The 24366-nt window shown below is 38.8% G+C and overlaps 1 protein-coding gene across 5 annotated transcripts in view; it reads right to left on the bottom strand.

The window, feature by feature from the left end:
* The window catches only part of LOC121331528 (oncostatin-M-specific receptor subunit beta-like), a 31909-nt gene extending 25470 nt beyond the window's left edge, over positions 1-6439 (bottom strand). For 2 of the 5 annotated variants that reach the window (XM_041396038.1, XM_041396034.1), the window contains exons 1-2: positions 6346-6407; positions 459-555 (exon numbers count right to left, since the gene is read on the bottom strand). In XM_041396038.1, the coding sequence (XP_041251972.1) occupies positions 459-531 (73 nt within the window). In that variant the 5' untranslated portion in view covers positions 532-555; positions 6346-6407. Of the gene's footprint in view, positions 1-458; positions 556-992; positions 1071-3764; positions 3874-5900; positions 6153-6345 lie in introns of all 5 variants that reach the window. The other 3 variants (XM_041396037.1, XM_041396036.1, XM_041396035.1) reach the window with 3 other exon arrangements.
* Between the last annotated feature and the right edge of the window lie 17927 nt (positions 6440-24366).

Raw genomic sequence — 24366 nt, forward strand, 5'->3', positions numbered from 1 at the left:
TATGCATATATGCTTTTTGTATTTGTATTGGATAAGCATGTGAAGCGTAAAAAATTAAAATCTGGTCTTGGAATCTTGTGGTACAGTCAGAAAAGAGCCAACAGAAATGCTAAAGTTTTCAGAGATGAGACAAAAAAAGAAAGGAAAGAAATAAAAAACCACAAAATTTGTCAAAGAGGAAATCAGTTATTTGAAGATGACAGTACAGATCATAGGAGAAAGAGGAGGAGAAAACAAATAAATACACTTTTGCTTCCCATCATTCCAAGTTGTTGATTCAACAGGCAATTTTGCATAATGGGGTTACAAAAGGTAATAATGAAAGTTGCTTCATCACCTTACCAAAGAGAATAATTTGAATAAATGTGTGACATGTTGCTTGATGAGAGACCTACAAATCAGCAAGTTGAAAGCTTCAGTTGCTTTCAAATAAAAAAATCAAACATTCAGACATTTACCTTGCTGTGAGTATTTAGTGTAGCATGTCCTCAGGGGGAGCAGTACTGCCAGAATCATGAAGTGACTCATCATTCGTCCACCTTTTCCTGCATAAGACTTAACAGCAAAGAAAACATTTTTATTTGTTTCTTTCAGGAGAAATACGACATGCCAAACAATAGTCCCGATAATATTACTATATTTAAGAATGAATAAATAAAAACCCAAAACCCAATCACACAGACTCCAGGAAGCTAAAGAGAAATTCAGGAAGAATGCACAAAGGAAGATAAGGAATGAAAAAAAGTAAACCTCTTGCTTTCCAGATCTAGTTATAGAAAAGTAGCATTATACTCAGAAAGTTCAATTGAGTCTAAACAAATAAATCACACACTTTAAAGTTTTTTATCCACTTATTTCAAATAAATATTGAAGTAGAACTTTGCCCTAATATATTTTGGCTTTCTTCCTGCACAAGTAAGAAGATATCCATCCTTATGGATAAGGGGAAAAGAGTATTAAAGGTGCAAAACACCTTGTGATTTCTGCCCCACCTATAGCCTGACTGATGAATCCAGCAGACTCCTCTGTCAGCACCCAGGACACTATATATGGAGGGCTTTAGACTGGAGCTGAAACACACATATCAAGTCTTAGCAAGTTCCATTCCCAGATGGATTGTCATCTCAAGAACCACAGAGTTCTATCTCACATTCCATTTACAGCTTTGACACTCACGCTGTGCCAGGATGAAATTCTTGCACTTGCACAGCCCAGTTCTGGAGGACTGATCGTATGTTAGATTTCAGAAGACATGAATCACTTGCAAATTCCTCCACGCCAAAGGGAAAGCTAAACATCAGGCTGCAGAATGGTTAAAGCTCTCAGGCACAGAGGGTACAAGGAGTACAAACAACAGGAACAGGACAATGGATACAGCTATCTTCAACGTAAAACTTGTACATTTTACACTTCTGAAGCTGTGCAGAATACTGATAGTCTTCTATCACTACTTCCACAACAGACGTTGCAACTGCTTAGCAGGAGATAACCAAAATGACCTGTCCCCACTAAAGCTAAGAACAAAACATTTACAGATTTCAGAAAGGCCAGGAATTCGCTACGGAATTTATTTCTAGCAGAAAACTTCTGATTTAATGCCTCAGAGCTGCAGACCCTTAAGTCTAATAAGTTCAATTGAATTAAATGGTTTTGAGAAGCTCTGAATTCCTCTGAAGGATTAAAAGAAAGTCTTCAAACTTTTTTCTAAAGTATGTTTATAAAGGTCACACAAACACTGTAGAACAGTCCTGCATGCAGCATTGCAACCCAGGGCTCGATGCATACAAGCACCTTTGCTGCAACATGCCCAAACTTCTCCTTGTGAGGTCAAGTGCTTCACAGGCAGGCCCCCATATTTACCAGGTGAGTGTTGTCTTGCCTAATGCATAAGCTTCCGCAGTCTTTCCTGCCACTAAACAAATACCCTCAGAAGTATTTATGTAACACTAACATCCATGTATGAAACATCTAAATATTCTTGAGAAGCTAGGCCAAATTCACGTGCAACTAGTAGACTATTCCAAGAATTGACTTAGGGAAATCTTTTTTTTTTCCTAGATTTTCCAAGGGTTTTTTAGCACCTAAAAGTGAAAATAATTGGTCATGTATTGTCTGGAATAAACAAGACAATATAGAGAAGAGAGTGATAAGTAAATGACACAAAAAAAAACTCTTCCAAGGCAGATCATGTTAAAACTTCTGGTAACTCCTTCAGTAGATTGCTGGTTTTCAAGTGGTATGAAATTATATTAAGACACAAAGCCAAATCTTACAAACCTCTTTCCCCTCCCTTCCCCCGCCCCAGGAAAAATGTGAAACTAAATCTGTTTTCGAAGTCAAAGGATGAAACTCTCTGCTCCAAGACAGGTCAGTTAGGTTCAGCAGCATATCTCCTGACTTAATTATACCAAAATCTGGCCCTGCAAGACTCCTAATTTTGTAAATATCTTTTGGGTTGGACACACAAACTTTGCCCCATTGGTTATGAATATTTTAAATTCAACATTAAAAACACTGGGGTGGTACTGCAGAATACTGAAATATTAGACTATTTGTTTAAGTTACTTCCTATTTGGAAAATAAACCCCAACTTTTTTATGCTCTTAAGAACCATTCTCAACTATTATGAAACCGATGTCTAATTTAACTATCTAGCTCCAATCATTTACACCACCAGTTCACTAATGGCACAGCCTAGATCACTTTTATTGATGCAAAAGCCTTATGCTACTATAGTGTAATATAATAAATGATTACCAAAATACAATCATATTTTAGATAGTGACAATGGTTTTCACTATTCGATATGTTAGTAATCTAGTTTAATAGTGCATAATAAATAAATTGTGGTAATACATGCATTTGTAGGTAACAAACTGGTTTTCATGAGAAAAGTTCTAGAATTCTCTAATAAAAGAGAATATGAAGTAATTTTAAATAAATTGAACGCTAGTTGAGAAAAAAGAAATAGGGTCCTTAGCAATATTTTGAATTAAATCCTCTTTATTCAGAAACATCTGCCTGTGAATTAATCACACATAACAATTACCACCAATGAATGTCAAGCACTTATACTGTATTATCAATAATTAAGTACTTTTATAAAATCATTATTTATAAGTCTGTGACTTGGCTACAGTTCTACAAAATACATTACCAATTTAATAAAAAACCCCAAACACTAACAGCAGCAAAATGATGGTAACAGATTAACAACACCCTAAGTGAAATAGAACCACAAAGGGAATGCAGACAGGTAGCCAGAAAAGAGGAGATGATGAGTAGCAAGTTGAAGTCAGTTTGGCATAAAATGATCTGTCAGGACTACAAAAGTTAGCCGAATAACAAATCTTTCATTTTTAGTGTACATTCTTTCCATTCTTATAAAAACTCAAATTCTCTGGAGGAAATAAAGCAGACTTGCTTGGTTTTGTCAGGCTGCAGGCTAAAACACTAGTTTTTTGGGGTTTTTTCTTATTATTTTTCTTTTTTTTTTTTTTTTATCATAACTTCATAGTCTAATTATAATTGTCCTGTGGGAAAAATGTAACCTGAGATGTGACAAAACTGATACAGAGGGATTCAGGACTCCCCTGCCTATCTTGAAATTAGTCAGCACCGATAGATAATTCAATATAATACAATTATTTGGGAGACCTGACAGCAATTGAAATAATAATATTCAGCAGCAACAGAATTGTTCAGATTTAACACAATTAAAGTGGAGTCATTCAAGAAGTGGAGACAGCACAGGAGTAAATTACCTTTGAGAAATTTCCTTAAGTAGGTGGTCTGTGAATATTTTAAATAAATATCTCCAGCCAGACTATTTCTCCTTCAGAGCTAAAGGCCTGTTACACGATCCATAAAGTCCTGTCCAAGCCAACATTTTTGTGATGCCATCCATGAAATTAAAAAGAAATTCTCATTATCTACCTAGTAGACACACCAAAGATGAACATTTCATCAAACACCACTTCAAAGTCACTGAAGCACCAAAATTCAATTGAGTAGGATTTGGACCTATACAGTGCACATACTGTTGCAGCACCTAGAACCTGTGTGTGTCAGGAAAAGAAGTCCCTGATATGAACATCTAGTCAAAGCTGACTGCAGATTTAATCTGTTTTGCAGCAATCTTGCCAAGCACATATTTCAAATCATACTACAACTTTGTTTTCTCAGTGCCCTTTGCTTTGCTTAATTAAAACAGCTGCCAGGCACAAGCCAAATCTTTAAATGAATCTGAGCATGTACACAGGCTGAGAAAAGAAATGTTTTCAGTTGCAGAATACTTAATCTACTTAATGGAGAGTGCTTAGATATTAGATATGGATACCAGCTCATGAACACAATAGACTGAACAAGTTGTTCTAAAGCAGACATGGAAGAAGACCGTCAATGAGGCAAATCAAGTAATAATACATATAACACTGTTCATCCTATGTTGTTATTCCCTCTATTTCATAAACTAACTGAGGATCAGAATCACACTCCAAGTTTCTACCACACAACACAACATTGATAACACAAGTGATATTTCAGAGCCCAAATCTAATAAACGTTATCCACAGCCTACAAAGAGGCACCCCTAGAAAGTAAGCAAAGCACAGGTAGGCTAATCCTCCTGATGAGGTTTCCTGTCTCCTAAATAAAGAGATAACTATGTAACTGTCAAAAGGAGCTGTGGAAGCCCCTAAGTCAATGATTTGCACAAAGACTCTACAACACTGAGTGCCTCTGCTCTCCTGATTTCTGCAATTCCCAACAGATCCCTTGCAAAACCAACAGTGCAGAGCTGACATCCAACTAAGGCAGTTTCCTTCAAACAGGGACTGTCAAGCCACCAGGAAGCTATGGAGTGTTGGTAAAGTAGTGTCTCCTAAAACATTCCAGATAAATAGATCCTTTCTGAAAACAAAAACCACACTTTATACAGAAAATTGAAAATTTGATTGTCAGCAATCCTGAATGCTAAAAAGAAAATTAATATCTGAGACACCACATTCTAAAGTGGATTAATCTTTCCTTTAGTCCTTGTACTTGCTTTTTTCTCCCAAGCAATTTTTTAAAGGTGGTTTCAATTACACTTAGTACACAAAAATATATCTGTGTTTTCGACACTGAAAGCTCCTAATAAGCCTTGTAATTTAATGGCTGAGCAAGTTTAAAAGGCTGCATAAGAAAGAAAGAAAGAAAGTAATTTCTATAATTAAGGTCTGATACACATGTAATGATTTGACGACTGTGGGGTAGCTTTGTCTCCTGTGTTTTGATAAACAGAAAGCTCTTTGATGCATGCTGTTACTTTTCTAAAAAGCTCTGCCAAAATAAAAAAAAAAACAACATGTATTTCATGGTCCCACAAAGACAAGACTCCAAACAAAAAAAGCAGTTAAAATAGGGGGGAAATGGGATCTAAAATTATAAAGCAATTAATGAACTTGAGAAAACCACTCCGCCTCCATCAGAAAAGAAATGTCAGCAATTGTAGGGAAGCTGTTTATCAAGCTTATCTACTTGTACCTCTATTAGGATCTATTTGGTTTGCCCTGCTGGAGTTTGGTCCACGCATGCAAAATTTAGAAAAAATGAGAGGCAAAAAGGTTATGCCAAAAATATAGTCAAACTCCAGAAACTTCAGGAACCACACTGGAATTTATGCTTTCTAGTTTACTCAAACAGCCTTGAAATCAAGCAATGGATTTCAGCAGCTTAAAAGAAAGCAGGAGCAACAAGTTTTCTCTGTATGATGCCAGATTTAAAGGTCTGAGCTCACATTTCTGAGCAAGTCAACACCTTCTTGAAGCAGTGGCCACAGGCAATGTTGAAACCAAACCTGAATCACCCCTGGCAGATGCAGCATGCTCATCACACGAGCTATTTTACCCACTACCCACCCAGGTAATTTTTGCTCAAGTCAAATCAGCAGCTTTTATGCTGTAGCTAAGCAGTGGCATCCTGAAAGCAGAGGAGAGTAGACGGTCATGAGGGGCCTTAAATTCATCGGTATGAGATGATGCTGGCGGCTTCCCGGAGGACGGAGATGCTGTACGAGGCGCTGCTCCAGCCTTCCCGCACCACCGTACCGAAGGGTGCTTGCAAAACACGGGAGAACGAGTGGGCAAAGGGTGAGGAGGGCATCAGAACTGCTAAAATTCAAAGTAAAAACTCCACAGCGCTCTTCAAAACAAGTGCCGGAGTGGAATTGGGGGTGTTCCTCAGCGGGGCAGACAGAGCTCCCCTCAGCGAGGGCGGACGGGACGCCCGCGGACGGAGAGGAAAAGAAGGGGTCACTGAAGGAACGGGGAGCTGCCGTGACGGGGAGACTGCGGCATCACTCACCTGCAGCCGCCGGAGTTCCCTCACGGCCGGGTCAGCGGAGTCCCCGCATGTCGAAACGCGCCGGCCCCGCCGGTCAGTGCCGGGAAGCGGCTCGGCCGCCCCTCCCCGGGCAGGGCGGCGACTCCTCCCACCTCGAGGAGCCGGGTGAGCCGCTTCTCGGAACTTTCTCCCCCGCTCCGGGAAGCGTGGCCCGTTCCCTTGGCTGCGCTCCCAAAGACAGAACGCGGGCCGCCCCCTCCTCGAGGCGCCTCAGGGCCGCAGCGTCCGGGGTGAGCCGAGCAGGGACAGGCGGACGGGCAGGGGTAGCCCGAGAGGGGCAGAGAATGGACACATTCCGATCTGCCCAGTCCCCAGCGGGCAGGAGTGATGTCCCCAAGCGGCCTTCACCTCTGGTGCCCTGTCCTCAGGGTCCCTGTGTCTCCGGGAGCAGGGACGGGCGCTCTGGCCGGCAGGGCGGACGGGGTGAGGAGGTGCCCGCAGCGGGGCTCAGGGCCAGTCTGGGGCAGTGCCACGTTACCGCAGGCAGCTGTCTGAGGAAATCCCTCACAGAAACCGCGTCAACTAAGGCTACGGATCACAAAGCAAGCTGTTAATTCACAAAAAAATCACATAAAACATGGAGGGAAACCAGGAGTTGACCATGTTTCTGTTGTGGGTGCCCTTATGACTGGCCTCATTCAGAGAGGTATAGTATGCCAAAAGCTGCCTGGCTACATCGTCTGATGTAACTGTGAGAAAGTTTTGTTTAAGGTTGTTGCTTATCCTTTCCAGCACATTCATGGTGAAGGTTTTTTCAGTTTGTAAAATTTCTTCATAAACGAGGTCTTCTGTCTGTTCTTGAAGCTTGGTTGCTTTTCATCAGGGAGATGTGAACTGTAAAGTTTACAGCCTTATAGGCTATCTTATTTTTATTCCTCATGATATATAGTTTGCCCTTTTTTGTACTAGCATAGTGTGCCGGTACACACTTGCTGAAGTGTGGTCCACTTCAGCACCTTGATTCTTCTCTTCTCAGCTGCTGTCTCACCATTTGTTCCCTGCCTCGTTGTATTTCAGGGATGTCTCATACTTCCCTTTGCCAAGTAACATCCTGTTCCTTAGTCAGGAGTTCCATTTTCTTACGATGATTTTGCTTTTCAGTCGAGCAAATAATTTCAAGTCAAAGGATAGTTTACTCTTCAGGACTGTATTCTGAGTAGTTGCATCTATTTCTTCCACACAGTTCATGTGCATGTTTTGTGAGTCATATAAACTGAACTTTTCACAGAGGGTCACTCATTTTTCATTGCCTGCCTGTGGTCTGGAGACATCACAGCTGGACATTTGCTGTTTTTTCAGAATTCAGACCTGACATAAAAGGTCATCTAACTGCTAAGTTTTGCTGAACATGTAAATCACAAATGTCTACGGTTAGATGCCAAAATTTTAGCTTTTCTTTTTTTCTTATTTTCTTTTTTTCTTATGTTCGTTAACAAGTCTCTGCAATATGCTAGTAAGTTCTTTCTTCTAATGTTTCTAGACAGCATAGTTAGTAAAGCTTTCTTGAAATCTATCAATTGCATGTTTAAAGTAGATTTTTAATTATATATAATAAATAAAAGGTGGGGTAGAAAATCTTTGCACATACTGTATTAAAGATAATAACTCGTTTTTGTGCTTTGAGCACTCTCATCTGTGTTTGAAAATATTTATTCTTTTCGGTCTGTAGTGGAGATACCTTTTAAAAATCTATCAATATATTTAACATTTTCTGAGTAATTTCAACCCTGATGTGGCAGGGGTTGAAAAATTCTCTATTGCCTCTATGTTTGGGTAGCAGCAACAGTCTCTGATTATGCTTTTACTGATCCATATGATCCATAAGTTCCAGAATGAACAATGTATTAGCTTATCTTGTGAATGCTTCCTTATGAACATATGAATTCACTGCTATTTAGAAATAATGCTCAAGATACTAATTAGAACCAAAAAGACCCTAAAGAGTTATTGAATAATGTCTGTAATGAATTTCATGCCTGGTCAGAAAGTGTTTCAAAAAGCAAGTTGTCAAGTTCCTGATACTTGAGCAGGAAAAACTGAAATACAAAGAGAAGAACAAAGGTAAATCTACAAAATAGCCTGGAAGCTCAATGTGTCAAGTGTCACAGAATCAAGAGAATTTAAAATCCCAGATCAGGTACCAAACTTCTCTGTATACACCAGCTTATAGCAGTGTAGTTTGGAAAGACCTAGAAGGCATCCAATCCAACCTGGCACTCTCTGTGTCTGTAAGAACAGCTCTGAGTTTCACATCACTTTCCTGGGTGTTTTGTTGGCTGTGTACATATATCCAAAGCCCACCTCTGGCATGACACACCTGCTGGACCTTGATCCAGACTGCTATGAAAGTCTGCCATCTGTAGAAGTTTTGAGAGTAGACATGAGATTGTTGATGTTCAAGGATTTCACAGAAGAAGTACCAGCATGAAAAGGTATAAAATCATAAAGATAACTTGGGGAAGCCTGGTCAAGCTAGACAGTCAGTTGGGGACTAGCTGTAAGCCCTTGTGTTTTAAGTGTCAAAAGAAGACTGCAAGTTAGAAATGCTGGGATTCCTCTCCAGAGACCATGGGAACTGACCCTTACCCTTTTGGCTCATGCCTGCCTGCTCAGCAAAGACTTCTTGAGTAGCTTAATATGAGTGGTGAGTATAGTAATGCTTTGTCTAGCAGCTCATTAAACTCTAGCTAGCTCTTCTCTCTGTCAGCCTATAACTAACTGCTTTATTTAAAATTATGTGTATTCTTGCAGAGTCTCTGTGCCTGGCTAAAATACTTAAACAAGCTGACCAAGTGTGACAAACATACTCAACTCCTTAACCAAACTAAGGGTAGCTATTACAGGCTCCAAAGAAGGCAAATAACTAGGGCATTACCAGAGCAAGAACTTCTCTAGTTGCAGTCCATTATATAAAAATATAAAATAGGTGAGCATTGATGCATATGAGCTCGGCTCACTGATCATGTAAATAACACAGGAGTAGCAGGTAGCTTTTCTAGGACTCATTTATCCGGGGACAAAGAAAGTTGTGGGTGCAAGGAATCTCACGCATATGTTTCCCATTGTATGTAATTTGACTACAAGGAAACCACTTTATTCCAGAAATGTGTCAGCCTAAATGAGCATTTTTCAAGCTCTCTGTGCTAAGCTGCTGTTTGCATGGGATCTCACCTTGAGCAGGGACACCTCTTGAGTTTGTCCTTCAAAGCAGAGAGACATCCCACCAAAAGCAGATGCTCAATAACTGACAGATACCGTGCGTAATCTGGTATTATAATGCATGAAGTTTTTTGTATTGGTAGCTTTGAATCATTGTTGTATCCTTTTTGAAATAATACAGTGAACCTTGCAATTGAATGTTGCTATAAAAGTTGCATTTTTACAACATATCTCAATAAACTGACTTTTGCTGATACCTTTGGTGGTAATTCTTTATTTTTCATATTTGAGTGTCAGCTGTTCCTAAAATAAAATATTTCCTCTTTTATATGTCAAGTGTTTGTAGCTTATTGGTATCAAAAACTAATTTTTCTCGGTCGAGGTCTGTATTACACAATGTTCTTGTAATACTGCATAACCTACTTGCATAATTTGCAAAATCTACCACTGAAGTTGGTATATTAATAATTTCTACCCATATGTTACACAATGTAGTAAATCTGCCCCTTATGAGCAATAAAAAGGTAATTTTCTTATTTCTCCACCCTTCAGGAAGAAAGTAAGCCATTGGAACAATGCTATCTATGTTAACAGGACCATTTCAAAGGAAAACAAAAAAAATCTGCAAACATGTGGTACAAAACACAGTTCCCTTTGTCAGGCAATGAATCAAAAACTTGAAACAAGAAAAATTTAATGTTAGTTTAATGTTCCTCGTTAACCAGTGTAATGACTTTATTGTGTTGTTTAAAGTAAAGCAGAAATATTTGTATTTCAAGAGTTTCTGATTCCAGTTAATTAGTGATCATATGCATGAGCTTCTCCACAATTTAGTAGAGGTGTTGATTCTCTTATTAAAATCTAGTAATTTATATGAAAAATCTGAAGTTCTTTCGGTTGCAAATTAGTATTCAAAATAGTGTGCAAGATGTCATCTTTAGCCCCAAAGCAGGATGAATCCCACCTGACTCTCAAGGTTTTTTTCTTAAAGTCTCCTGTTCCCAGAAGTTCCACTGCCTTCAAAGACAGCCTCTGGCTCAGACCTCACTATAATGATAAAAAGTTCTCTTTTTCAAAAAGGCTTAGTAGTTCTTTATACCCACTGTTCTGTGTGTGCAAACTAATAGAGACCAAGTTATTATTTCCTGTTCTGCAGCAGCCTTTGAAGCATTGAAGATTAATAATAGGACCCCCTCAGGCCTCTCTAGGTTAAACAAACTAAATTCTTTCCATGATTTACAGAATGTTGATTGTGTTCAGTGCTATTCACATGTCTCTTGAGTCCAGTTTCAAAGAAGAATTGATGGACACAGCACTCCTTTTAACAGGAGCCTTATTAACACTGTATTTACCCACAGGTGACACTTCTGTTCCTACCTGTCTCTATGTTTGCTGTTTCCTCAGAAGCAGGACGTTGTTTATTTAAGATCTACCTGTGGTGTTCCGTAAGTCACAGATCATTTTGTCTTACCAACTTTTTCCTTGTTTTATTATTTCTGCTTAACACTACAGCATTGCTCTTTCCCTTTTGACACACCATTTCTTTAACTTGTCAAGATGCTATTGAATCTTAATCCTGTTTTCTGATGTGATTGTGATCCCTCATATCTTCACATCATTTGAGAATCCTGGGCATTTTCTGTTTTATCAGACACATTGTTGGCTGTGTGTCTGATAAAACAGCCCAGACAGGTGTTTTGAACTCCACTATTGCTTCTTTTTTGCTGAAAGCCCACTGCTAAGTGCTTTCTGACTACACAGTGGCAACTTCCAAACCCAAAGTAAAGCAAACCACAGTTTTCCACAAACAGTGTTCTTCATAACATGATTTAATTTCTACCCAAGAACAATTTCTATTTAGTCAGAAGTTGCAGAAGTACTCTACAGAGTGAGAGTTCAGAAAAAAGTTATTGAGCTGAACTGCACTGAATAATTTCAGATGTATTTTAGAGCATTCAGAATGGTAAGAGGTTTTCATAAATATTTTCATAAATATTCATGTAGTTTCTCTGGAAGTAATTCTGGTCATTCCACAGCTGCAGAGGAGCTGTTGAAACTCTACAACCATGTTGCATAGGCATAGTACTCTTTCTCAATAGGCCTCTCATCTTGGAGTCAAGCTAGGATTCTTCAGTGCCAATCTGAATTGTCTCCCAAAATGTAGGAGGCAGGAACAGTCTAATTGCTTGCACTTGTTTTGTAGGTGAGTCCTGAGTGCCATACACAGATAAGGTTTGAGCTTTTTATAGGCATTTCCATTGTGGTTGTGGTAGGTCACTGTAAAGGGCAAAACCTGATCTTGTATCGAATTGCAGTTTGTTGTACACAAACTTGTGTGGTTGCAGTAACAGTCTCTCCTCTTTGATCAAGTAATAATTGTAGTTTCTGGCAAGAGATGGTGTGGGTGTTATATATGTATCATCTGATATGATCTTAACTAATAAGAAAAAAGTGTAGGTTTGTTCTAAATAATTAAAATCACAATAGTGTAAATAAGTTATGGGGTTAATGAAGAAGAAATTATCAGTTATTTGCCTTTAAATAATAATTGCCCAATAATCCCTGTTGTAAACAATTGCTATTTAGATGAAAAAGCAGTGAAATGTAAGAAGCAACACCACTAGATTTAATAAGTAATTTCAAGTGTCTTTTTATCCATATACATTGTTTATATTTATATTTATGTACTAAATTATGTCAGGTTATTATTTGCTTTTTTTCACAAAGTCCAGTTTTGTGGTGGACACTGAAATATATGAAGTTCACTTATTCTGTAGAACCTCTATATTTTATTTTCTCCCAAATATCAAGTGGACGGTCTGCAGCTTTGTTATGCTGAAATATTTAAACCCAGCTCAAAAACTTTAAAAAAATTCACTATAATTTTTTTTTTCTGTAGTCCTTCATCCACAATGTATAGGCCAAATTTATCTGCATCAATTTAATAGCAATATCTAATATTTTTCCCTGCCTGACTTACTTGGAAACTAAAACTATGAAAATTTTGTATTGTTATTAGAAATGCAGTTGGATTCTGCAGTGCAAGATAATAGATTCATTACTAACTAATAACTACTTACATCATTTAGACACTTATTTGCCACTGAGATTGTTTGTGGTTTAGAAAACAGTGCCTTCCAAGAATATTTAAAAGTCCTAGGTTCTCCTCTGAGTAGATAAATTGCAGCCTAATCATGTCCCATATCTATTCCGTTCCACTGGATTGGATGAGGTACAAGTAGCCTGTCTCTCCAGGTCACATGCTTCTGTCTTTCTGAAGAGTTGACAGCTTTAAATGGAGGGCAGTGGATGTATCCATTTACACTACTGTTAAATCTCTGTCTTTAGTCATTCCTTGGGGTCATTCCAAGCATGTATTTGATCTTCTTCCAACTGAAGAGGGAATTGAATCCTTCTCTTTACTGTCAGCTTGAGCACTCTGGTCAGTAGGCTATTACAAAAGGGCTGCACGCCTTCACATTTTAAAAGAGTGGGCCTCAACATCTTCATGTGAAGAACAAGCATGCAACATGCAATAGTCATACTCTGAGAATGAGCTTCCTGGGAATCCCCACACCTACCTTTTGACCCTAAAAGCATTTTTGCAGGCTGCAAGCTCCTCACTGCAACGATTCTGTACACATGAAGTCTAGTTCCTCAAGGAATTTGAGTGTAGAGATGCCAAGTGTATTCAGACTTTCAGGTTAATGGTTAGCTAGATGGGATTCCAGAAAGCAAATTAGCTTCTGCCTAAGAGCCTCGATGCGTAATTATGTTTCCTGACTCATCAGAAACATGCACTCTCTGCGTGTTGGGGGGCCCAAACTTGAGACAATTCAGTCTTATTTTCAGATCCGTTTCCTCGGGAGAAGCTCTCTGCTACCATCCTGTGGTAGACTAGAGGAAGAGACAGCAAAAGCAAACAATCTCGGTTCACATCGAAATCAAGGGTTAAAATTCATTCCGTTCTTGGACTAATAAAACATGGAGAATGTGACATTTCAGGAGAGAAGAGTAAACAGCACGGTGTGGTAGAACAAAATGGTTGCCCACTTTTCTGTAATGAGACTGCATGGTCAAATATGGTTTATGCATATTTGTTTTATTATTGTATTTGTAGGGGTTTTTTTCTGTGACATTATTTGCTAGGATGAAAAAGGAGCATAGTATTTATGTGTGATCAGAATATTATTTATAGCAGTAGCAGGGCTACTTGATGACCCTTATGGTTATGTTAGACAGCAGTTATTCAGTACATTACTGAATATCAGTGTCCAGAAAAAACTGCCTTTTCTGAGTGGATAATGGGGTTGGACATATTCAAAAGGAGGAGAAGAAGGTTGTCTGTAGATTTTTGCTGTTCTATGGACCCTCACACTGTTGTAAGAACAGATTTGCCTGGTATCTGATGGAGAAATCATGCAAATCCAGCATTCCTGTTGGAGTTAACAGCTAGCAGGAGATGACACAAAGACACTTGTCTTCCAGAATCCCTCTGGTGGCACAGGACTAGCCTAAAACCATTCCTGAGTTCTGGAACACTGAAATCCACTGACAAAACATGTTGGAATACAGGCAACAGCTGAGACCGAGGCAAAGGACTGTTTTCCACAGGGTGAATGTAGAAAGTGAGGCTTGCTACAACAAAATGGTTGTTTCCATAGATGCTCCAATTAATACTATGCTATTCTAACTCACAGCACAATTATTTGCTTTACACACAGTTTCAAGGTATGTCTACTGTAGATCACATTAAAAAATCTGAATTAGTTGAATGGGCTGAAATTGAACGGACTGCTGCAACTAGATAGTTTCAGACTTCTTAGCTAGTTATTTAAAATGAGCAGGGGGATTTCCAATCAAGCATTGGAGACACTGGAACAGCTCTAAACAAGTGTCTGGTTTTCCATTAAATACATCTACTAGAAACAGCAAAGTCATTTGGACTGGAGTTTAAGAAAACAAACAGGCCTGCAAAAAATAACTGTTTTTCAACTGAATGAATGACTGACAGTAACATCTTGAAATGGTCGTGCTACATTTATATGCCTGTTTGTCAGTTCACGGCAGTCAATAAAATGAATTGGAAAAGGACTTTTGAAGCCCATTGGTGATGCAAACGAAAAAGAAAAGGTCTGTTTTGTTCCATGTATTGGCTTTAAATTGCTGTATTCTTGTTCCTGAAAGTCCTGTGCAGTAGAGTCTGTGGAAAGTGGAGTCAAGCTCCAAAAGACGATCTAGGCTTTCTCAGATGTAACTCGGGATGCCTCAGCAACAATTAGGATCTTTTCTTTATACATTGTTGAAACATCTTGGATGAAAAACCTACTGCATTTTTTGGAAAAATAAAAGAGCTGGGTGTTATGCGGATGTGCCAGAAGTAGAAATTCAAGTTCCTACCACTGAGAATTAATTAGTTATCATTTTCCCCTTTCCCCAAAATGTAGAGTCTGGCTCAGGATGTGTGAAATTTAAAGAAATTGGAGGGTAGAAATCTTGTAATTTTAACTATTACATAGTTAAAATATTGTCATATTTTAACTAAGACATTTGTGTCATATACTGTATCTTGAAAAGCTGAGATGCCTAGATTTAAATTATATGCCATAAATAATGTTATTACTTGCTTAAACTTGGCTGTGCATTTAGTGAATTAATAGGTAATTAATCAATTAGAAATAAATAATAAATTCACAAGAGAAGATGGTATAGTGTGAATGCACAATGAATGTATAAAAGGCTGGCTACATTATTTAAGGAAAATTACGGCTTTGATTCCTTGGATGCTTAGGCTCCATGGATTGATGAAATTTAGTGCAGTGTTTCCTATCTGCTAGACTGAGTAAAAGAATCTGTGGTGAGGCCAGTGTTGTGTTGTGTTGTGTTATGTTGTGTTGTGCTGTGTTGTGTTGTGTTGCACAGTGCACTTAGGCGAGGCTGAGGAAGTCTGGCTTGTGGGGGCATTAGAAGCACATCCTGGATTAGTGGACTGAAAGCACCAAGCAATCATTCCTGAGTGTGGGATGGCAGGAGTTGGGAGCACTGTGGCTGATAGTGCCAGTTAATGACAATTAAGTGGGGAGGAGGCAGACTCGTATTAGAGCTGCTCTCAAGTGTTGTGTGCACCAGGGGATTGTGGGCATTCCGACAGCAGCTGTTCCAGTCCTAAAGTGGTATCAGCAAGCCTCTGCTGGAAACAGAACTTCTTCATGATATAACGGGAGCCAGCAGTTTAGCACCACGCAGCTTCTCACCCATTCTCCCTCCTGGTGGAACGGGAGGGAGAATCAAAAGTAAAATTCTTAGGTTGAGGTATGGAAAGTTTAGTAATTGGAATGCAAATTGAAAAGTAAAAAGTATAAATAAGAAAGAGAAGAAACAAAAATTCAAGCAAAACCAATTGATGAACAGTTGAGTTACTCACCCCCTTCTGAGCAATGCCAGACCCAGTTCTTGCACCCTGATCAGCCCTGCTTCCAGGTAATTCCCCAGTTTATACACTGGGGATGGTGTTCTATGCTGTGGAATATCCCTCTGACCAGTCCAGGTCACCTGTTCTGGCTGTGCTCCCTCCTAGCTTTTTTTATGTACCTGTTCAGTGACAGAGTATGAGACACAAAAAAAAATTAATTGAATTAGGACAAACACTAGTTGGCAGAAATCAAAATATTAGTATGTTATCAGTATGATTCTCATACTGAATCCAAAACACATTATACCAGCTATGGAGAAGAAATTAACTGTATCCCAGAAAAAAAACAGAACAAAAAAAGTTCTGTTTTCTTCACACTGCTTCCCTGAGAAAAAGAATTGCTGCCAGCCAGTGGCTTTTCTGATGACATAGATAGTGTTTGCATAGGGTGTAGGTCCCACACAAAGTTGCACTTGTGTAGCTTAGCAATATGATGGTTTTTTTCTCTGATGACAGATATATAGAGGTTTGCAGATCATGTCTTTTTCTAAAAAAGATTTTCTGATTTAGCTATAAAGCCTTTAGAGATGAGAAACACAAGCTGCAAAATACCACTGTCATACGAGGGTGTTTTACCCATGGAAGTACTCCACTGTGTACTCAGTGTATTTAAATCCACTTCTCGATTGACAGACATTGTTCCATGACAACGGATTCCAGGGGAAAATGTCCTCCAGACAAGGCTAGATGGCGCAGTAGGTCAATGCATTGAAGTTTTAAGGTCTGCAAATTCCTGTAAATTTCCACAGCCTCCTATGTTTATAGACATATTGGTACATTGATTAATGTAGAAGAATCTCATTACCTTTTGTGGCTTTTCTGAACCGTTATTTTTCATACTCATCCAAGTAAAATCCATAGAGAAGAAGGTATCCAAGGTATCCAGGAATCCAAGGTACTTTCTGGACAAAACAACATAAATACTTTCCTCATTTTTTGTATCTTGCCTTCCAAGCAGAAGTATAGTTGAGGGCAAACAGAGTCTGGCTGCTTCTAATTTGGGAAAATTAGAGTTTATTTCATTCTTACTGCCCTCTTGAATACCGCAGTAGTGTGTTTATAGATGTTTTGTATACCAATAAACCACTGTCTCCAAATACTTACCAAACATTAAAGAAATCTTCAGTGTCAGCTGTTTCCTCTATGGAAAAGGAAATATTTTTGAAACTACATTATTAGTGTGTCCTCAGTACTTCTTCTGTCTACCATGAAAAAGAAACCTGAGTCTAGTAGTGAAAAAATTATATTTTGCTTTGAAAACCTCAGGAGAACTAGCTGTACAGTTTTGTGAAGCTACTTAGTGAGCATTAAATGAAATATTTTATAGTTGCCAAATAGGTTGCAGCAAACTTCCAGTTTCTCAGATACAGAATATTGTTTACATAAAAAGTTCAAGATAAGTGTCCATCTCATGCCTTTTTATTTGTAGAAGATATCTAAGTCATTATTAGTGAGTTATTTATATTATTTAGAAAAGTTCAGGAGAAGAGTTATTAATATTTCAGCAGCAGTATGTGGCATTTTAAATAACCCCTATTATCAAAAAGCTTGAGGGTAACAGTCAGATGGTTAATGTACTGAGCATTTAGCATCTGCTCCTTTGAGGTGTCAAGTGCCTTTGCAAGGCACTGAGTGCACTCAAATTACATTAAACTAATGAGGGAACTTACTTCCTTACAGGAGATTCTCAGCCATTGGCAGGATAAAGCTATTATCATGTGGGCTGTAATGGATAGTAGGAAAAAGCCATTTCCTTATTTTTTATTTTTTTTTTTTTAATGTGCATGTAGCTCTCTACTCCTGAAATGGCTTGTGGAAGTTACAAATGCCCTGTAAACACCAGTGTGAAAGCTGAGTGTCTGCAAGCAAAGTTTCTTCTGTCTGCTCTGAGACACAGGGCAAGCACAAAAGCAAAAAGACAACAGAGGAAATTGAAGAGAGCAAGGAGCCACGAAAACCTTTACGTGGTAGATTTTAAATCCTTCGCTGCAGTCTCTTTCTACAGCATAGTGTGCAGCTCCAGACATCTCTGTGCAATGTGGCCACTCCTTTGCGTGCGGGCACATGGTGGGAGCTCTCTGCTGCCAGCCTCTGCCCCGAGATAGAAATGCAGTTGCTCAACAGCCTAACTGCACAAATCCCAGGAATCACACATTCGCAGCTCATATTCCTCGCTTTTTCCAGGATAATCTGCTTGTCCTGTCATGTGGTTGAGGAAGGTGCTGGTTTAGATCCACTTTGTGAGGGTTTCTACTCTTAAAATAGCTGTGCCAGCTGCTTGTGATATTTTCAATGGCTACAACACTGATTTTGGAAGGTTTAGACCAGAAAGAAAGTAACATCTGTATTCCACAGGAAAGCAACAACAACTGAAAGAATCTGTGAAGGTTTAAAGAAGTGTGAACCAAGGTGATGCTGCTTTAGAACAGCAAATACCTTCTACTTAAGTACGAGCATTTTTATTGAGGCAGTGTCCATACACTTCATACAGTGTAATCGTAAGAGATACATGCAGCACTCTGTAGGAAGAAATACTCTGGAGTTGAGTGGCACCCTGGTGAAAGAGCCAGCAATAGGTGAGTGTTTAAATTATTGAGGAAATTCTCTCCTGAAGCCTCCATCTCTTCTATGCCAGGTTCTACACACATACTGGACAAAATAAACGTAAATTCCAAATAGTTGAGGAAATTTGAAATAAAAGACAGCTGATGCTTTTATGCAGAGAGAGAATGACAAACAATATTTTTCATGTGATAAGTAGTGATAGCAGAATTATATGATACTCCAGCTATGGTTGAAATTTATGATATGGTTGAAATTTATGATATTGAGTGTGAAGTTTCTCTGGGGAAGCAAACAGACAACATGAGTTTGTCAAGCTATTGAAACATGGGGTCCATTCTAAGTCCTGTCACCATGGCTGGGGTGGAACAGGCTGCTGAGTATTCTCAGCTCCTCTCTGTGGGAGAAAGTAAGCCAGCAAGGATTTCTGAAGCTGGCACTTCAGAATCAGTGAGATAATGGTAGAACCCAGCTTAGCCCAAAACACAGAGAGAATTGTGGGTCTTCTAGGGAGCTACTCTCATCTTTTTAGGACAATGTTCTTGCTCTACTCAGATCTCAGAGGGATATGGTGAATGCCTTGTGATTCCTAGCCCTCTGATTTAAGGGTCAGCAAGGGTGTCTGTGCTTGGGTTAGTTCACAAAAGGCCTTGAAAGATGAAGAAGAGGAGTCAGCAAAGTGGTACTGAAAGGAAGATAACCAGTCAAAATGCTGGCAATAATGTACTGGGCAGATGAGCAGGTCAATCTGGACGAGGCCATGGAGGTAAGTTTCTTAGGTGCTGACATGAGACTCAGCAGTCTTTTTAGAGGAGTTTTAGTTGGCTGTAGCTGTTTTAGTTACCAGATAGAAGAGCCTAAGCTGTAGAAATGTTATGTGGGAATGATGCTCAGAATTCAGATCTAACCTGTCTGTAAAGACAAGGGAGGGTTTAGTCAATGATAATTCCTAGACTCTTGACTTGAGAGAGTAAGTGATGTCATCTCAGAAAATGAGAGTGGGGGATATGTGGTGGATTTATGAGGAGGTTGAATGCCATCAATTTACCAGCAGATGGTTTAAGATTGGAAAAAAATTATGAGTAATGTGGGGAAGTAAATATCAATAAAAAGAACTGGATAAATTATTAGTATTTCTGGGAATATTTGCTTCTGCTGAATGGGTCACACAGCAATCATACTGGGTAAATGGGCCTTAGTTCATTCTGTATCTATGCTAGGAATTGTGCTTTGTATTCTGTGTACCTGGTAGCATCAAGACTATGCCAGGGAACTTTCTGAGAGTTTTCTACTGTTGTTTATAACTCAAAACTTACCTTTTAAACCCCATGGACATCATTGAAACACCAAGGCTCACTCACTGATGACGCAATCATGTGTCATGCGCTTTTCTCACGTCCCCTCAACATCTTTCTCCTGTTCTTTGCTATGCTGTGTAATTTTCTGATCAATTAGAGCAATCCTTTGTGTAACATTACTCATCCACTACTTCACTGTCAACTTTTGTCTTCTGTCCCAGACACTGAATATTCTGCTAATTACCAGCTTATAACTTCACATGTTTAAAAATTTGCTCTTATTCTTAGCAGTCACAGAGAAAAAATTAAGAATTCCCCTCAACTTCATGTAAATTTCTTTGTACATCTTTGCAAGTGATAGATTTTGTATGAAAAACATATTTTTGTTGCTTTCTCATGCTTTTGAGTCATTATCCAAGTATAAAAAAATAAAAACTTCATTTGATCAGTTGACATAGAAGGAAAGTATTACTTCAGCAAATTTGTGTTATCTACTGTTTGTGATCATAATGCCACCTCATCTGCTTTCTCACCAATCCTGTTCACCTAGAAAGTTTTCTGAAGGATGCATAAATTCAACATGAGAATACATGAATAACAGCTCGATATTACCAGTTTTTCTTTTTTGACCTCACAAAATGTCGTCTTGTAGCAATACCAAACATCCTGTGTGGGCAGAGAAAAGGAATGGTGAGAGACCAGTTATTTCTTTCTTGTATAGCTGGTTGGCATTATTAATCTTTTGAGCATCTAGTGAATCTTTAGACGTACTTTGAAGACTCTGTGGTTACCCCGGGTTTGGTTCATTTTGACTCATAGGAAGAGATCAAAGGATCATGATAACTGTGTTGTGGTTGTCCAGAGCGGCACGTTTTCTTTGCGGTAATGTGGAGTAATAAAATGCCTTGAGAGATTGCGTGAGATTTGCCAAGTGGCTTACCTCATGGTGGATGTCTCACCTTGTAGTACTGAGAATGGAGTGTAGTTGTGTTAGTGTTGGGTAGGAAGTAGAAAACCATGGATGAGAGACAGGAGAAAACAAAGACATTACAAGACCAGCAAACAGTGACAACAACATCTAGGGTATTAGAAGTAACAATTGAAGGGAGTTACATTATATTCTGAAATTTTTTGATCTTCTGGATTATATTCAGACTTCAAAATCGGTGTCACCTAATGGGTTAAGACCTCATAAATTTCACAACTTTGTGTGATCTGAGCTTCACGGATATATGATTTGTACTTTTGGCTATAGTTTTCTTTACCTGTCACAATCACCACTCACAATGTAAGGATATAAAAAGATCTTGTCTGTATTGCTTTTCCTGTGTCATTTAAATCCCATTCAGGTTAGCAAAATGTGAGTGAACCATTAAGTTGTTATTACTACCACGGGTATTCAGGCCCACCAAATCCTTTAGGAGTAAAAGGTGAATGGATCCTTTGAATGATCCTTTGAATGGTGTAATAGCTCCATCACTATGTGGTGTTTCCATAATCAAAGATCTTTTTGAGACACTTTTCATTCAGTTCCTCAAAATCTCCTGAAAATGTAGACTGTAGAATTTCATTATTTGGACAGTGACTTCCTCATTTTACATGCAGAAGCAGTACTACTACCACTTCTCTCTGTTTGGATTCTTCCTCCTTCTTTACTGTTCTGTCACTGTGACACTGACATTTCTAGTGAGTTCCTTGTCCACTTGGCTCCATGCCCTTTCCAGATTTGTTGCAGGACACTTTTGCCTCCTTTTCTTCATCTAAACCCACTTAATTTTCTAGTATGAAGGACTTCAGCTCACCCAAATTATTTGAGGCTGTTCTCTGCTTGCCTTTTCACTTGCCACACCCTTGATTTTGTGTCACCCAAAAAACTCACATTTATTTTCAAATTAAAATTCTTTCTGAAAACATGAGATAGCATACAGTCCTGGAAAACTGGCGAAAGCAGTTTGGTGAAACCTTTTTTGAAATTATAAAAATTATTTCTCTGCATTTGCAGAAGGCATTCAGCGACATCTTATAACACAGGATGTATGCCTAACCATTGTAACAGTCCTTTGCTAAGTTGAATGTTTACAAAGTGTTTCATTATAATTGTCTACATGAGCACTCCGTATGGACTTTCATTACCTTCTAGGGGATTGTATTAGCGAACGGATTCATATGAGTATTATTTGAGATTTCAGGATTTCTAGAGTCATTGATCTTTTGCACAAGTCTTTCCCATGATTCCTACCAGTTACAGGGCGGTTTCATGTTTCAGTTACCTGGAGTTGCTGCTTTAGCATGTGAGCAAGTAAGAATTTCCTTTATATCCTTTGCCACATAGATTCACTTTCTCTCTTAAATACAGAATTTTAGCTTGCACGGTACTTGATTCCTTTTTCCCATTCTTCATATCTCTGCCCTTTTTGATGGTTAACAAATGTATCTGTTCCTGCTGGAAGTTTGGACCAGAAGCACACTGAAACAAGGCAGCCATGTTTGCATTTTACAGAAGACATTTGGAACATTATAAAGCACAGGGAAATCAGGTTCTGCCTGGAACTATAATCTCAAATACAAATAAAAATTGCCCACAGTCAAACCTCATCAACAATAGCCTGATTGTACTATCTGAGATTAGAGATGCTACACTGAAAGAAGCACTTTATTTTTTTCTTTATAGCACACAAACACAGAAATGCAGCGAGAAGGCAAGCAGAGTTTTCCAATGGCCATATTGTGCTTTGACACAGAATCTGCTTTTTAACAGGGAATGAAAGTGATCTAGACATGGCCATCTTTCTTCAAGAGAAAATACAAACCTATACAGAGAGTGTCTAGATTGTGCAAATCAAGTAAGACATTAATTTGAACTTTAATAGTCACAGCTCTGTCTCCACAAATCAGCACTGCAAGCATTTAAGAATCACGGGCTAAAGTGGGAAGCATTGGATCCATTTATTTCCTAGAGCAGAGTTGAAGGAAGTTTAATGGGTCACCTGCAAGTCTTCTGAGAAATTAGAATGGTAAGGCGTGCCAGAAATGATTGAATTTTTCATCTGCAGTTAAAGTCCCCAGCGCAAATGTCATGTCTCATCTTTATCAGTGTGTGCTTGTGTGAATAGAGGATGCTACAGGATATGACCGGTTCTCAACTGAAAACATTAAGAGACAAGATCAATGCTGCCAAAAGATTTTGTGTGACATTTGTGTACACTGCAGACTCATCAAAATTTGTCCAGTCTCCACAGGATTACTGTACATTTGACCAAGATGTCTGGCAGCTGTATCCACATCTTTATTTCAGTGCAATAGGGACAGTGCAGCCCATCATTTTTATATAAGAAAAATGCAATGCAGTACAGTCACACAACAATGAAGAATAGACAGGAATCCCTTGCCCTCTGCAGTAAGATTTCCTCAATAACTCTCATATTTCACACTTTCACAGAGGATCTTTGTCGACCTAGTTCAGCATCCACTTAAATTTAGAATTTCAGCTTTGTGAGAAAAGACATTTGTACACATGAAATTGCAGTTTCATATACAGGGCAGCAGTAGGCAGAATTTTTCCACAATTTTTTCATTATAGGCTCCAGTCACAGGCAGATGGGAAAGCCAGAAAAAAAAGACCCACGTGCAGAAGTGAAAGGCACATTTGCTGTCATCTATCTTGAGCACAAGAAATGGTTGCAGCCTCTGTTTACATTCTCAGATGTTGCTGGATCAGAGGATAATTGGGGGGGAACTTATGGAGATGGAATTGGGAGAGGCTGCTTAATTTCTGTCGTATGTGGCATAGACCCATTTTTGTCCTGTGTTTAAATGGTCCCATCCTTATTCTTGGAAAATGGCTTTGAAAATGTTGATTTTTGTAAAGATTGTGTCTCTTCGTTGTAGTACCTGGAGCTCACTTTTTGGAGCATTTACAGGAGAAGTGGATGGAATGGTTAGAACTTATGTGTCAGATCTGAAGTTGCAGTGAGGCAAAGGCTTCTCACAGCCCAGTTCTGATGGCAGCTTTATAATTACTGATCTTGCTTTTCTTTCTAAGCATGCTGTGTAGTCACAAAGATGCAGGATTTCTTGCACAAACAGTTGTGAGATCACACCATTGCCATCTCTTCTGAGACTGAGCTAAGAAAGGAGGTTTTTTTCAGCATGAGTCAATGCCTCAATTCAAGAAATGTAGCCTGCCTTTAGAAGCTTGCCCCTTATTGTAACCACAGGCTGTCTTTAGAATGGCAAATCTCAAGACCATAAACTTAGCTGACATGGCTGTGATCTGCTTTTGTTTAATTAGTCACAAAGTCCTTCTGCTAGCAACTCACCCCACTTGTCATATGCAGAAAAGATGTTATGAATCACTTAAAATCTCTTTTAAAAAGTAGGTCTGACATTTTTATAGAAAAAGGAAAGTCTTCTGGGCCTTAGACACTACACTAGCAGGAGTAAGCTTCCTGTGTTTATACTAGTACTCATAAGCCTGTCATAAGTGGGCAC

Source organism: Onychostruthus taczanowskii, unplaced genomic scaffold, assembly GCF_017590055.1.
Source record: "Onychostruthus taczanowskii isolate IOZ18803 unplaced genomic scaffold, ASM1759005v1 scaffold123, whole genome shotgun sequence".
NCBI lineage: Eukaryota > Metazoa > Chordata > Aves > Passeriformes > Passeridae > Onychostruthus > Onychostruthus taczanowskii.